The 15,000-nt window shown below is 41.0% G+C and overlaps 3 protein-coding genes across 8 annotated transcripts; 2 read left to right on the top strand and 1 right to left on the bottom strand.

Annotated features, from left to right (window-relative positions):
• Positions 1-24: 24 nt before the first annotated feature.
• rad1 (RAD1 homolog (S. pombe)) lies at positions 25-3,457 on the top strand (the record flags this gene model as incomplete). 2 transcript variants are annotated; one of them, XM_084034947.1, is made up of 7 exons in its annotated part: positions 25-99; positions 435-636; positions 789-897; positions 1,057-1,214; positions 1,440-1,540; positions 1,903-2,001; positions 2,548-3,457. In XM_084034947.1, the coding sequence occupies 6 exons, from the start codon at positions 442-444 to the stop codon at positions 2,723-2,725; spliced, it is 840 nt and encodes a 279-aa protein (XP_083891073.1). In that variant the 3' UTR covers positions 2,726-3,457. The 2 variants fall into 2 exon arrangements, with proteins under 2 accessions (XP_083891073.1, XP_083891072.1); XM_084034946.1 differs by lacking the exon at positions 25-99 and having other exon boundaries at positions 418-636.
• Positions 3,371-6,303, bottom strand: bxdc2 (brix domain containing 2). The gene is made up of 10 exons (XM_084034945.1): positions 6,144-6,303; positions 5,863-5,974; positions 5,697-5,740; positions 5,551-5,621; positions 5,404-5,453; positions 5,242-5,315; positions 4,839-4,889; positions 4,381-4,482; positions 4,095-4,223; positions 3,371-3,982 (listed from the first exon to the last, which is right to left on the bottom strand). Exons 1-10 carry the CDS (start codon positions 6,288-6,290, stop codon positions 3,740-3,742), a joined length of 1,023 nt encoding a protein of 340 aa, XP_083891071.1. The 5' UTR covers positions 6,291-6,303; the 3' UTR covers positions 3,371-3,739.
• Positions 6,304-6,689: 386 nt separating this feature from the next.
• Positions 6,690-11,892, top strand: dnajc21 (DnaJ heat shock protein family (Hsp40) member C21). 5 transcript variants are annotated; one of them, XM_084035360.1, is made up of 13 exons: positions 6,690-7,091; positions 7,419-7,512; positions 7,612-7,735; positions 8,336-8,467; positions 8,660-8,964; positions 9,046-9,197; positions 9,385-9,475; positions 9,634-9,810; positions 9,899-9,947; positions 10,050-10,065; positions 10,102-10,216; positions 11,113-11,203; positions 11,292-11,892. In XM_084035360.1, the coding sequence occupies exons 1-13, from the start codon at positions 6,995-6,997 to the stop codon at positions 11,451-11,453; spliced, it is 1,605 nt and encodes a 534-aa protein (XP_083891486.1). In that variant the 5' UTR covers positions 6,690-6,994; the 3' UTR covers positions 11,454-11,892. The 5 variants fall into 5 exon arrangements, with proteins under 5 accessions (XP_083891486.1, XP_083891487.1, XP_083891485.1 ...); XM_084035361.1 differs by having other exon boundaries at positions 10,047-10,065; positions 11,116-11,203; XM_084035359.1 differs by having other exon boundaries at positions 10,047-10,065.
• The last annotated feature ends 3,108 nt before the right edge of the window (positions 11,893-15,000 follow it).

The following is a 15,000-nucleotide window of genomic DNA, read 5'->3' as shown; positions in this document are numbered from 1 at the left end:
GCATGCGCTATAACTACTTCCGTAGAAGAAGAAAGAAGCGGAAGTTGTTAGGGGCGCCTTCTTCAAAACACGACATATGGATTTCTGAAATATAACTTTGTAAGTGACTTGACACATTATTATTTTTTCCGAGGATGCTAGAAAGTATGATACATGTCATAAAATCAATGGTAGTTTGTTATTTACGTCGTTTTAAACACTGAGATGTCACACAATTTAACGTTAGCCTAGCTTAAAATAGGTGAGTTGTGTGCAGCTGTAGTGAAGTAACATCAAGCTTTTTCGGCGAAGCGTTTGCCGTTGATTATAAATTATAATGGTATCCAAGTTGCAACAAGAGAGACATCTCTATTAACGTTATTTTTACACCATTTAACTTATCATTAGGCGTTTACCCTCTTGAACAACATTTGTTGTATGTGTCTCCGTTTCAGTGCCAAGATGCCTCTGTCAACGCAGTCGCAAGCCGATGATGAACAATACGTTTTAGTGGCCAGCTTGGATAATGCCCGCAATCTGTCCAACATACTGAAAGCAATCACATTCAAAGACCATGCCATCTTCAGCGCCACTCCCAACGGCCTTAAGGTCACTGTGGAGGACTCCAAATGTCTGCAAGCCAACGCCTTTATCCAGGTGTGTTTACTTTACATACATGATCATCTTTGTAGTCTTTCACTGAGCAAACACAGGGAGTCATCCACTGAAAAGCATGTTGTGATTCTGTTAAATGTATCCGCGGCAATGGTGATACTTAGAATAACAGACATATCTTCTTTTAAATCGAGGCGGAGATCTTCCAGGAGTTTACCATAAAGGAGGATTCGGTGGGTTTCCAGGTCAACCTCACAGTTCTGCTGGATTGCCTCAATATATTTGGAGGAAGCACAGTACCTGGTAAAGATACGGGTTGCAATATTTAAAAAAAAAAACCCGGATATGATCATATTCAAACACAGTTTACTATATTTGTTCATCCTTTTCACCGTAGTTAGACAAGTTATCCATCTCAGATATGACTCAACATTTTTATTATCCCGTTGTGCAATGTTGCAGGAGTATCGACCGCCTTGCGGATGTGCTACAGGGGGTATGGTTACCCCCTGACTCTGTTCCTAGAGGAAGGTGGGGTGGTAACTGTGTGTAAGATCAACACACAAGAACCAGAAGAGCCAGTTGACTTTGACTTCTGCAGTACCAACGTAACAAACAAGGTAGACTTTCAGTATGTCATCTAATAAATATACCGTATTTATATTCTACTGCATAAATTTGGTAGATTGAAAAATAATATATTTAGTGATCGGCTACACATTAACAGTAAAAGATACTCTTTTGCTTACGATGAGTATTTTACTTTACAAGCCCATCTACAAACTACTGTGTATATCTAAGTAAATAAATGATCACTATTCATGTACCTCTGGCTTCACTCAAAGGTGATCCTGCAGTCGGAGAGTCTGAAGGAAGCCTTCTCTGAGCTCGACATGACCAGTGAGGTGCTTCAGATCACCATGTCCCCGAGCAAGCCTTACTTTAGGTGTGTAGTCAAAACTGAAACTGCTTTTTAAAGTCACTTTTTGTTCTTAAATGGTTACAGTCAAATCTATCAAGATGAGGAAAGCATACTTAAACATTCTTCAGCCTTTCATTTGTTTGATTATACTGGGGGAAAAAATCTCCTGCCCACTGTTGATGCTTAGGTTTAGTTGACTTAATAGTAATGTTTAGTACAGTGACCTTGACCGTCATTCTGTTGTCACAAAATAGTACTTTTACAACAGTGTTAACAATTTTCTGGATTGTTTTTGTTGCTGTGATCCGTCATCCCTGTACCAATACTAATGTTCAAAGATACTTTTCTTGTGTTATGCTTCTTCCTTGATTTGTTCTGCTCTGCAGGTTGTCTACATTTGGGAACTCTGGAAATGCCCATTATGATTATCCCAAAGACTCGGACATGATGGAGCTGTTCCGATGCAACAAGACACAAACCAACAGGTTAGCACAGAGACATTATCCATACTGATTTAACCCTGAGGTGTACGCTGGGAACTGGAGGCAGAGACACGTCCACCAGAAGAAAATAATAGCAGAGACAAAATGTGTAATATTTATGTCCCATTCATTATTTTTACATTTCAGTTCTAGCCTCCTGCTTTGTGATGGACGTGTCTCTTTAGAAGCTAACAACAAATGATTACGACCCAATACCTCTCTACTGTACTTTTGATATAGATCTGTTTGCCAGGAGACATTTGACTTGCACCACTGTAATTAATCAATAATTGCTTTGTTACATTTTTTTTGTCTCACTGAGCCACAGCAATGAAACCTGTGGGATTATTAATAATGTGTTGTCACAAAATCTGCTATGCAAAAGGCCAATTCTGCTGCTTCAGCTTTAGTTTGTTTTCACGTTGTCATACATTATGAGTTCCACCTCTAGTACCACACACACAGGAATATTCTCGTCTCTATATGTGCCGGCAGTTACTTTTATTAAAGATCCACATTGTGTGCTGCTCTCTTCGTTTACTGTCCCAGGTACAAGATGTCCCTGCTGAAGCCATCCACCAAAGCCCTGGCTTTGTCCTGTAAAGTCTCTGTGAGGACAGACAGCAGGGGCTTCCTCTCCCTGCAGTACCTGGTCAGGAACGACGACGGACAGATCTGCTTTGTGGAGTATTATTGTTGTCCTGACGAGGAGGTGGAGGAGGAGTGATTACAGTCTGTTGATTTGCCTCTACATAAGCACCTTAACTTCAGCAGTGGCCAGCTGCTTTGAATGAATGTGCAAAGTCTGCCAGAGGAGCCGTACAGCCAGCTGAGTGAACTTGAACTTTCGGAAATGAATGCTGGACTTAATAGGCGAAATAGACACAGTGGGAGAAGTTGTATTGTTTTTACAAAACAACCTGGTTCATCATCTGCCAACTATCATTAAAGAGAAGCATTGCCACTGGATTTGGTGATGATGTCGCCACCTGGTCCTGTTAGGCATCTATGTGTAGTTAGACCACGATCATAACTACATTTGTAGAGAGATGTGAAAATTATTGTATGCAGTTACTGGATGTTGTATGGTTTGTCACGAGGGAGACCCAGCCAGAAGTCCCTCAACATTGTCCTTGTATTTACAATCTTATTGTCAATTTCCCCCCCACCTTGACACATGTAGTGAGCTGGTTGATCGCCCAAAAGAGTATTCAAGACGTATGTTTTCCTTGAGGTGTGTTATAGTAGGTCTGCTCTCCACAGGCCTTTGATTTCTCAGCACTTACACTGCCAGATCGGTCCTTCATGTTGAATGTGTATGCTAACACCTTTGACAACCATTTGTTGATAGAATACATCAGATGACACAGACAATGTTTAAATCAATGTATTTTCATGACGGGAAAAAAAAACCCCCAACTGAGGTCACTCAAAATGAATAAACAAGTTTTTGTTCATACTGATGGAATGGATGCCTCCATTTTTACAATACTGCAATATGCACAATCCTCCAGTGAAGGAGCAAAAAAACTATGCAACTGACACAAACACAACGTGCACAGTTAAGATTTTCTCCATAATTGATAATTAAATGACATGTTGCACATTTTAAAGTTCTTTTGTAACCTAACAAAGTGATTAATGATAGTCTTCAGACCTGACTGCACTGTTGCATCACACCATTTTCTTGAGACAATATTGAATCATGGCAGCAGTAAGCCATTCACTCAGCGTAATCTGGTTACCTGCGTGCCATCCTTTGTCTTTTGAAAGCTTTATGTTTGTTCTTCTTCACCACTTTTGGCGCGGGTACTTCTGTCTGGATGTGAACGGGCTTCTCATCAGCCAGTGTTAGGAAGACGTCAGCTGTAACGTCTTTGGTCACGTCCTCCTTCGCTTCAGCCCTCTTCATTTTCTGCATCTCCTTCACCATCTGCTTCTCACGCACTCTGGCCGACGCCGCCAGTCGGATCTCTCGCCGGTGCTGTCGGTGTATGAAGAGAAAGGTGACATAGTCAGGAAATGTAAATTACGAAGCATTGGTATTGTATCAGGCACATTACATGCTAAAAATCATAGCATGCACTAAACTTTACCATGTTAGGAGACTGGAAGTAGGGGTTTTCAAAGAGTGTAGGCCCTCCAAAGCTCCCCTGGAAGATCTTGATGAGGTTGAGAACAAAGCGAGGGCCGACCTCGACTAGGGAGGCATCCTCCTCGATGATCTGAATGTGGTAGAAATAAACTTCATCAATGGAAAGGAAAAAAAAAAAAAAAAAACACTACTAATAAATGCTGAACCAACAGAAGAACAAAAATATAAATATATACTTAAAATGCTAATGTAAGCCTAAATGACTGGGAAGAATAGCAAAACATTACCTGGTAATTTCTAAACCATATCCTGTTGTCTGCAATTGTGAATGTGAAGACGTGGTCCACGAAGGGCTGACTCTTCGGGTGGTAGCGGGGGGTGGAAAATGTCTGCAACAGTAAAACTTATTAGCGACTTACTTAAATGTAAATTTTTTTTAGAAATAACCAATCAGCTGTCAAACAAAGTAAAGTTTGCTTCTTGTTACATTCACTGCTGCATTTAAAAACAATTATCACTGACACTGTTCAAGTCACATTAAGTCAACTTTAATCCAACACGGACTGTCTATTTCAATTTAAATAACAGTGGCCACTAAATGTTATGCTGTTGAACATTCCAGTTCAATAACACTGATCAGCTCCCTCTTAGAGTCATCATCTGGCCACCGTTGAACAGAAAGTCTACTTTGCAGCTTACTACCAAAACTGTAATCAGGATGAAGATATGCATCGTGTATACGCACCTGGGTGAAGAGCTCCTTCAATAAAGCATAGTGGGGCTCCTTGTCAAATTTCTGTATGAGAAAACAAACAGTATAGAAGCTTAGCTCTTGTTCAGGTTCCGACAGGTTTGTACCTTCACTGATTAACGGTCAACATTTAGACAGTTTGTAAAGCAGACCACTCATTACTCAGACCAACATGTACCAAGTGTTGAAAGAGTTTCCAGAATTTTCTGAAAATGTACAGATCAATTCACACAAATCCTAACAATAAGTAGTCTGCTAATAATTGTCGTCTTTCGTCATGTTTGGATGGAATAACAGATCTTGGCGTACACAGATACCTGTGACAAATATACATACTCCTGACATAATTATGGAAGAATAACTGACAGCATGTCTCCTTGTGGCCAGTGATACTCACAGGATCGAAGGAGAGCAGCGGTCTGGATCCTTTGAGGCAGTTTCCTGTCATCTTGAGTTCAGCCAGGGTGTGAACTGTGGAGGAGACAATCATATCAACCAGTTTTTCCCACGACACATGTTGTCTATTACACTTCAAGGTTGCAGGACAGAAGTTACTCACTGTTTTGAACCAGAAACTTTGCAGACGGTCCATGGGGGCTGTTTGAAATCCTGGAAGAAAGAACACAATAGAATTGTATCGTTCTACAACACTGGTTTCAAAAGTCAGGTTAATGTTTAGAGAATGTAATGAAGATCAAACACTCACCACATGTAGAGGTCTTGCTTCTTCTTGGCCTCAAAAAAGAGGCATTTGTTGCAGTTTTTGATTTCACACACCTGGGAGGAATGCAGAACGTTAGTTATGGTTGTTATACATTGCACATAGTGTGCTCATATTTAAAATAAACTCACCTCATTGACAACAAACAACTTGTCCTTCCTGTCCATTTTCGTATCTAGCAGAAAAATAAAAATAATGTATTAAGGCAGTATTCCTATACACCTAAGCAACAATACGGTGTCAGCAAATGTGGTACAGTGAAATAATACTGTATATGATTGACACAAGGCGACTAACCTGCTTTTGAATGAGGCATCATGGTCCTCAGGTCTTGCATCAAGTGTCTTGTTCTGAAGTTGATGCCTCTTGAGGAGAAAATGAGAACCCTTTCCTTATTGGTCCATTTGCCCTGTTGGAGAGGATTAATTCCATGATAAATAAATCAACAAGCGTATTAGTATGGAGTGTTGTATCTACAGGATGTTGTTTTAAACTACGTACAGAAAAAACACCCCGGTGTTTTGAGTTAGCTACCTAGCTACAAAATTCTGTGGCTAATAACAAGCACCAGCACTTACCTGGGACACCGGTGCTGGAACTGTGACTTCATCTTTCTTATCCTGATCGACTTCTATCGGCGCTTCACCTCCGTCTGATACAAATTTAACTTTTTTTGCGTTTTTATCAAGAAGAGTCAGTCCACGTTTTCTCTTGAACGCCGCCATTTTTGTACTACGACACAAATCTCGCGCATGATCTCGCGAAGCACGCAACTCAAACGACACACGTGCACATAGAGCAGAGGAGGGGAAAGACATGCTCTAGTGGCGCGGAGGACGCACTGCAGATACTACACATAAACAGAGGTGTGGGTTGTCACTGTGCATAGTTTGTGCTTAAATAGTTGATTTAAATATGGATTTAATAAATAACGGAGGTCAACAAATCCAAACAATTACCATGTGATTTGCTTTTATTGTCAGTGGATTACATCATATATATGCAGTCTGTTTCCAGAGAGCGTCGGCCTCAATAATATTATATCTATCAAATACGATTTACAACTGTAGAGGACAGCAACACAACACGTGGTTAAAGCGTAATCCCGTCGATTCTCGCGAGAGTAGATCCTATACATACAGATGTCTACGGTCCCGGCAGCCGGTCATAAAGTAACTTAGTGTATAGAAGCGATTTGTCTGTGATAAAGGATACGTTGTGTATTTTATCATGTAAGACCAAACATTACGCTACTTTCGCTATCACCCAAGAAATGTGGATCGTTTAAGAGATCGTAGAGGTGCTGCTCGGTTGCTAGCATGCCGCTGATAGCATAGTTACAGGCTAACGCCCGCTTCGTCTGCCTTGAACAACGTCAAGAACGTACCGAGTATCTCTATTCCGAGTGGCTCTTTACAGTTAGCTCACAATGAAGTGTCACTATGAAATCCTCGGTGTAAAACGAGAGGCAGGAGATGATGATTTGAAGAAAGCGTATCGTAAATTAGCATTGAAATGGCACCCAGGTAAGTTGTAGCACTAATCTTCTGGAGTAAGATATAGGGACAACTATAATATTTAGCCACTTCTGAAATGTATTGGATGTGTTGCATTTACAAATGACGTAACATTGATTTCATAGGGTGTATGTACTAACGTTAATATGCTTCAGAAGTTGTCTTATTACACTGTAAAAATGCCATGCTTGTTGTAACATTCCCTCTGCTCTGTTTTACATTGTTGCAGCTACATGTGATGCTGTTGGCGTTGTCTCAACACTTACAAAAACAATGGAGGCTTAATTTCAGGTTTTCCCTTTTACAACAGCTGTGTTTTCCTTCTGCACTTTCCAGATAAAAACCTGGACAGTGCCGAGGAGGCGGCAGAGCACTTTAAGCTGATTCAAGCAGCCTATGACGTCCTGAGTGACCCACAGGAGAGAGCTTGGTGAGTCCATTTATTTTCATCACATGCAAAGGCTCTGATGTCAAGCTGCTTCTGATGTTATGCCTTAGTGTGATGGCTCGGTCTCCTTCTGTGTCGCAGGTACGACAATCACAGGGATGCTCTCCTGAAAGGAGGAGTCACTGGAGATTATGAAGACGACAGCATTGACCTGCTGCAGTACTTCACGGTCACCTGCTACTCTGGCTTCGGCGATGACGAGGAGGTTAGTGTCTGCGGTCACGTGTTGCAACCGTCATGCCCCCTCATCGCTGACTAACGGTCACATCAAACATTCAACCGGGTGTATTGCGTTTAATCCATCAGACAAAAGAAAAGCTGTTATTGTAAATGCTAAGCTGTGCAGGTTTATCCACAATAAGCACAGAGATAAGTATGAATGACCTAGAGAAGGAAGCTTAAACTCAAATCACATACCACACAATTTGATTGGATGTCTCCCGTTAATACATAAAATAAACCCAGGAGCCTGGAACCACACAACTTATTAACATGTCAGACTGTCTGTCCTTGTTGGGTGATTGTGCAAGTAAGCAGTAATGCAAATGACAGACAATGGCGACAGTATACAGCTGTGGGCAAGCTGGAAATCATGCTTTAAAAGAACGCCATCCAATCTCTTTTTCCTTATTCAAAAACACACAGACAATCCAACAGCACAGGGAATGTTTTTGGTTTAACTTCCAATTGCTGGTGAGCTTGGTGGTTGCACCTGCATCTTAATGGACTGTGGGGACAGAAATGATTGTTGCATCCTCAGAACATTAATTATTTCCTATTGTTTTGATTCACTCTGGTCATTTAGGGCTTTTACACAGTTTACCGGAATCTCTTTGAGTCCATCGTTAAGGAGGAGAAGGAGCAGGGCAAGGTGGAGGATGATGAGGAAGAAGAGGAGTTTCCTCCCTTTGGAGACTCTCAGAGTGACTATGATGAGGTAAGTCCGCATCACAATTAAAACCCCCGAGGCTTTTCATACAATTTAATTCACAAAAATAAAATTGTATGTTTTCTGAGCTACTTTCTTTTTGAGTAAAACTAAAGCATAACAAGACCGAAATCCTAACTGTAAACCACAAAGATTTTAGTCAATTTATGTACTGAATGAGTCTCTGTTTCCAAATGACAGGTAGTGCACATATTTTACGGTTACTGGCAGAGCTTCTGCACTCGTAAAAACTTTGCCTGGAAGGAAGAGTACGACACGAGGCAGGCCTCCAACCGCTGGGAGAAAAGGGCCATGGAGAAGGACAACAAAAAGACCAGAGACAAGGCTCGAAAGGAGCGCAACGAGCTGGTGCGACAACTTGTGGCTTTTGTTCGCAAGCGTGACCGCCGTGTGCAGGCCCATAGGAAGCTGGTGGAGGACCAGAATGCCGAGAAGATCAAGAAGGTGGAGGCCCTGAGGAAGGAGCAGAGGCTTAACCAGGCCAAGTAAGTAGTGCACGGGTAAATGTACATTTATTTATCTCTATATCTTCCTCATACTCATAATGTGATGGATGTCCATCCCAGACTGGCTGAGGAGTACAAGGAGCAGAGTTGGGCGGCCATGTCTGAACTTGAGAAGGAGCTGCAGCAGATAGAGGCTCAGTATGGAGAGGAGTTTGGAGATGCATCGGAGAGTGAGGAAGAAGAGCTGGAGAAGAACAGTGAAGAGGGAGGAGGTCAGCGAGACATATGCGTTAGACATTTCAACTTAATTTATACATCTGCTTAAAGATGCATCAGCTCCTACAACTCGGGAGCCTGATCTTCCTCAGTGAAGTAGAAAGTACTTGTTTTGCTTTCATGTGTGTGGTGCCTTTTGTATACATATATATATTTTTAAAATGGATCAATATTCTTTCACAGATCAGCCTAATGGAGACGAACTAACAATTGATGATTATTATGATGATCTGTACTGCCCAGCCTGCGACAAATCCTTCAAATCAGATAAAGCGTGAGTAACGTCCGTTTCAGCGTGGTATTAAAAACCAAAGCTTTAGTGTTAATAAAACAGTATGTGTGATGTGACTGAATCTATGGCATAATGTAAACACACCGTTAAGTCTGTGTGATTAACGCCTTTTACATTTCTCTTTCCTGTCCTCTGTGCAGTATGAAGAACCATGAAAAATCCAAAAAGCATCGGGAGATGGTGGCGTTGCTACGGCAACAGCTGGAGCAAGAAGAGGATTCACTTGGTTTGAACCTGGACAGAAAGGCGGGAAGAGAGGAGGATAATGAGCAAGAAGAGGAGGAGGAAGAGGAGGAGGAAGATAAGCCAAGGCAAAAGTGTGTAGCTTTCTTACTTTTCACCTGGTTATCGGCGTGTTTAGAAGAACCTGTTAACACATCACACATTTTCTTTTCAATAACACAGGCTGTCCAAAAAGCAAAAGAGGAAAAAGAAACAGCAGAAAGTAGTGCAGGTGAGTAAAATGTTTTTTTTCTTCAGAAGCTGTACCTGGTTTAGTGCGAAGTAAATCTTTCTTAAACGCCGTCTGTATTCATGCTCTCCTTCTCCATAGCAGAGTGCTCAAGGGGAGGGAAAGGAGGAGGAAAAGGAGGAGGAAAAGGAGGAGGAAAAGGAGGAGGAGAAACCAACACAGACCACCTGTGAGGAGGATGCCCCCAAGAAGTCCGAGAACACTACAGAGCCTGAGAAACAGGATGATCCCCCTCCCACAGAAGCCAAGAGGTCAGTCCAGTTCACCAGTCGTATCTGTCCACCAAAGCGGTTTTCCCCGGCTGAAAACGCCAGGCTCTCCTCTGATAACGGCCAGCAGGGAGCGCCTGAGAGCGCTTTGGAGGCACAGTGGGGTTTTTCCAGCTGAGACCTTAGGTTGCTATGATACGGAATATGCAGAAGAAAAAATGTCAACACAATGTAGAGTACTTGCTCTAGATGAAGCACGTAGGGAGGACGGACCAGCCAGCCTATTTGGCGATTGTTTTTCTGTTGGCAAGGAAACGTCTCTGGGAAATCTGTTGTTTTGTTTGGATTCAGATCAACTTTATTATCCCATACAGGGAAATTTGTTTGGTCAAGTGCTCCAGACAGGAGGACACCATTAAGTCCACGGTAAAAACTATAAAAACAGGTGCATAACACCCATTAAGACCACATCATACCCATAATAAAACACATTTGTTCACCCTGATCACCCCCTTGAACATTTTGCAATCCTCAGCAACCAGGAAAAATGGCAGTTTTCACCACAGAATAGGATCCCAGCACCTTGTCACAAGCTGCCGTTTGTAGCATAGCCTAAATACACAGCACTCCTACTGCAAAGAATACAAAAACACACTGACCTCAGGGAAAACACACTTCAGTGGCTGGGCAGGTAGCCAACAGTTGGTTTATTGGTCGCAAAAGCACAACAGTGATTTGAAAGATGTGAACATGCTCTGTAGAGATGAGCTGAACTGCAGTCAGGTGGTAAAAAGAACCGACTCTCCTCGAGTGAAATGGCAACACAGTTAATTCCTGAATTTAATTAAGCTGGATAACAAGAGTTTTAAATGTAATGATGTATGCCTTGCTGTTAAGAACATGTTTTATTCTTATATATCGTCTTAATGTTGCCTCAGCAGCTCTGGGAAAACCAAAGGAAAGAAGGGAGGAGGAAAAGACAAACCGAAGAATGTCAAGTCAGACACCGGAGAAGAACAGATCGCTGAGGTTTGTACAGTTAAACCCAGAGAGTGATTTAGTATACGTGTCCACACTTTTTAACAGTTTAACAGCATCGTTTTTTCCCCACCTCCAGAAGGAAATAAACCTCTGCTGTGTGACCTGCAACACCGAGTTCTCCACAAGAAACAAGTTGTTTGACCACCTGAAGACCAGCGGCCACGCCAGCGCCGCCTCCTCAAACGCTCCTCACAGCTCCGTGAGCAAAAGCAAAAAAGACAAGAAGAAGAACAGATAACACATCTTCATCCGGGCGGCTGAACCTGAAAGAGTTTGACTCAGGAGACGTCTCTCAAGAGGAAGACACTAAGAAGCCTTTGAAAGTGGACTTTTAATGGGCTGGCTGGCAGACTCTGAGGGAATAGGTTTTTTTAATTTCACGATGATAATCCTGTTTGCATCCTGTTACGTATGTGTTGAGAGATAAAGAGTCTTAACATTACAAGTCTTCCAGATTGGAATGATTTAAACTTCCAGTACCTTTCCCAGTAAATTATAAACTTCTCTGTACTGATAAACCAGTGGAGAGAAAACATACAAGATGTACATAGGATACACCCTGTTGCCAGATCCTTTAGCCTTTTTGGATTGCGTCTCTTGGTTTGTCATGAAGAGCTCTGTAGTAGTATTACTGCACCATCAAAATAAAGGTGATACTGCACGTTGGTATTTATAACAACTCTGGAATAATTTGCATTAATGCCTCTCGTAACCATGTCTACCAGAAGACTGGATATGTCTGTACTAAAGACACACCTATACCTTTTATAGGAGACACATAAAAACAAAATGCCATGTTTAAGGCAGTTGAACATACTGGATTATATACATTATATTGTTGTGGAACCAGGTCCCCCAGCTAATAGTGATGAGTTAGCCCATTTATGAGAGCACCAAGAGTGATAACCAGAGTGATAACCATGTGTGCACATGCTTGTGGGTGCAGCTACATTCTCTGATGGTCTGCACAGGAGAGTCCCTGCAGTGGCTTCCTCCCCACGGAGCCCTGAACACATCGGGACACATGGTCTGCTTGTTTGGGCAGAAACACAAGTCAGCTAGAGCACGCTGGCAGAAACACTCGCTCATGATGAACGCAACACAAAGAAATCATCATGAAACCCAGAAGGCATTTACTGTTTGTATGGATGGCTAGTGGTGTCACCTCTGGCACACTCTTCATTTAATTAGAATGTGTTTTTTTTGTTTAACAGCTTGCGAGTGAGTTGCATACGGCATCATATGCAGCACGGACAGAGCATACATGTGAAAGATGCCGATCTTGTTTGCTATCTGCTAGACATATTCAGAACTTATACAAAAGGCTCTTCAACAACAATCTTAAAGCAGAGCTGAAACGGCATTTCACCAGTATCCATCTTCTACTACTGTGACGTGTGTAAGTGAAACAGGGTGGACAGATTTTTAATCAGTGCACAAAATGACCGGGGATGTGATTTTAAAAAGGCATTTTCTGTTTGACTTTAAAGCCGAACAGTAGTACTAAAATGCCAGTTGTTTTCAGTTCTACTGACAGCTGAACGGCACGGAGCTATGTCACCACTTTTTTTCTTTTTTTTTTCTCCACCCCTTCTTTTTGATGCAGACTAACCTGTGTTGCAGACCATTCTTGGTCTTTGTCCCTCTCACGGAGATGCCTTGGCCTAGGATGGCTGGGGCCACTGGGTCATCGTCTATGTTTTTTGTGTTTGTGTTTGTTTTGTGTTTTTGTGTTTTGTGTACCAGTTTTTGTGTCATATTATCACAACCCTCTATAACTTTTTTTGATCACCTTATCTGCCTAGCCCTGAACAGTGCTATTATTCATATAAACCTCAACGTTCTTACTGAATAATATTAAAGGTTTAAGAATCATTCACCTGAATATCCGAAGTCTTGTGCCAAAAATTGATTTACTTCGTGCATGGGTAGTCCAACACAATCCCAATATTATTACTTTGTCTGAAACATGGCTCAATAGCAACATCTCTGACAATGAAATAAAACTTGAAAACTATGTACTATACAGAGCTGATAGAGGCTCCAGGGGAGGTGGTGTGGCTACTTATGTTTCCTCTAATTTAGCTGCCGAGCTAATTATACCTACAGTTAAACCAATACATTTTGAATGCCTTTTTGTCAAAATCATATTTCATCACAATAAATATATTACTGTTGGTAATGTGTACAGACCACCCTCTGCCCCTGTAGAGTCTTCCAAGTGTTTGATGTCTACCTTTGATTCTATCTCTTCTAAAAATGAAATGATTATTCTAGGTGATTTTAACAAAAACTGGTTAGACAAGTCATCTGTTAAAGACAAAAATAACTTTGAAAATCGTAATTTAACACAACTCATAAAGGAACCCACTCGAATTACTCCTAAGTCTCAATCCCTGCTTGATTGGATACTTGTCACTCACCCTGAAAGATTTGTTGAAAGTGGTATTTTGTCAGACTGCTTCAGTGATCATTCAGTTATCTATTGTGTTTGGAAAATTAAAATTCCAAAAACACCACCAAAATTAATAAAAATCAGACAACATAAGAAAATGAATATTGACTTGTTTATTAATGATTTAATTTCTATCAATTGGGACAGGTACCAGTTAATACCAACTGCTCAGGATGCCTGGGACTTTCTATACTCTGAGTTCACACAAGTAGTAGACAAACATGCACCTTGGAAAATCTCTAAGGTCAAGGGACGACATCTTCCCTGGATAAATGCCGATCTTTTAAGTCTCTTCAGACAGAGGGATAAGGCCTGGGCTAAATTTCGGCAGACAAGGGAAAATGCTGACTGGGAAACATACAGGAAACTAAGAAATATCTCCAAAACAATGACCCGTAATGCAAAATCTGATTATTATAAGGAATGTCTATCCAATAAGTTTAAAAATCCTAAACAATTCTGGAACAGTATAAAAACCATAATAAATACCTCTGATAAAAGCCCTATTAATAAAATATGTGATGGTAATACGATCATTCATGACCCCTCTTTAATTGCGCAAGTGTTCAGTCAGCATTTTTCCACAGTCTGTTCTGATTTAATTTCTGATTTTTCTTACAATTATTGTTCTTATAATATCCCTGCCTGTCATAGTACCTTTTCATTTACTAAAATCACACCTCAAGAAGTTCAGAATGTTATTAAACAACTTAGTCTGAGTAGCGGCGCTGGCCTTGACGGGATGGAATCAAGATATATTAAATTGGCCTCCCATATCCTTATGTTTCCTCTTGCTGATTTGTTCAATTTGTCTTTTGCTACCTGTGAGATACCAGCAATGTGGAAATATTCACGAATTACGCCAATACATAAAGGTGGCGACATCCTTGATCCAAATAATTATAGACCAATATCAATAATTTGTACCATTGCAAAAGTATTTGAAAAATTAATTTTTAATCAAATATCAGATTATCTCAAAGTAAATTATATTCTGTCACCTTTTCAGTCTGGATTTAGACCTAACCACTCAACAACCACTGCACTTGTAAAATTGACTAATGATATATTTTCAGCATCGGACTCTGGTCATCTCACAGGAGCTATTTTTATTGATTTGAAGAAGGCCTTTGATTTGGTTGACCACTATTTACTTTTAGACAAGCTTCATGCAATTGGTTTTTCGCAAAATGTACTTCTTTGGTTTAATTCCTATTTGCACAATAGAAAGCAATGTGTTGTTTTTAAAGGATGTAAGTCTGATTTATTTGTTCAACAGAGAGGTGTACCCCAAGGTTCGACACTTGGTCCTCTTCTTTTTTCCGTTTTC

Source organism: Eutrigla gurnardus (genome assembly GCF_963514095.1).
Source record: "Eutrigla gurnardus genome assembly, chromosome: 19".
Lineage (NCBI taxonomy): Eukaryota > Metazoa > Chordata > Actinopteri > Perciformes > Triglidae > Eutrigla > Eutrigla gurnardus.
The sequence above is the reverse complement of the archived record's forward strand: the minus strand, read 5'-3'. Positions and strand labels throughout refer to the sequence as shown.

What these genes read in the sequence shown, in the direction of transcription:
- bxdc2 (XM_084034945.1), bottom strand. Translation starts at nt 6,290, where the DNA reads ATGGCGGCGTTCAAGAGAAAACGTGGACTGACTCTTCTTGATAAAAAC. An exon ending in GATGCCTCATTCAAAAGCAG is followed by an intron (nt 5,741 to 5,862) that starts GTTAGTCGCCTT and finishes TTTTTCTGCTAG; the next exon opens with ATACGAAAATGGACAGGAAG. An exon ending in AAGCAAGACCTCTACATGTG is followed by an intron (nt 5,454 to 5,550) that starts GTGAGTGTTTGA and finishes TCTTTCTTCCAG; the next exon opens with GATTTCAAACAGCCCCCATG.
- dnajc21 (XM_084035357.1), top strand. Translation starts at nt 6,995, where the DNA reads ATGAAGTGTCACTATGAAATCCTCGGTGTAAAACGAGAGGCAGGAGAT. An exon ending in GCTTCGGCGATGACGAGGAG is followed by an intron (nt 7,736 to 8,335) that starts GTTAGTGTCTGC and finishes CTGGTCATTTAG; the next exon opens with GGCTTTTACACAGTTTACCG. An exon ending in CAGAGGCTTAACCAGGCCAA is followed by an intron (nt 8,965 to 9,045) that starts GTAAGTAGTGCA and finishes TGTCCATCCCAG; the next exon opens with ACTGGCTGAGGAGTACAAGG.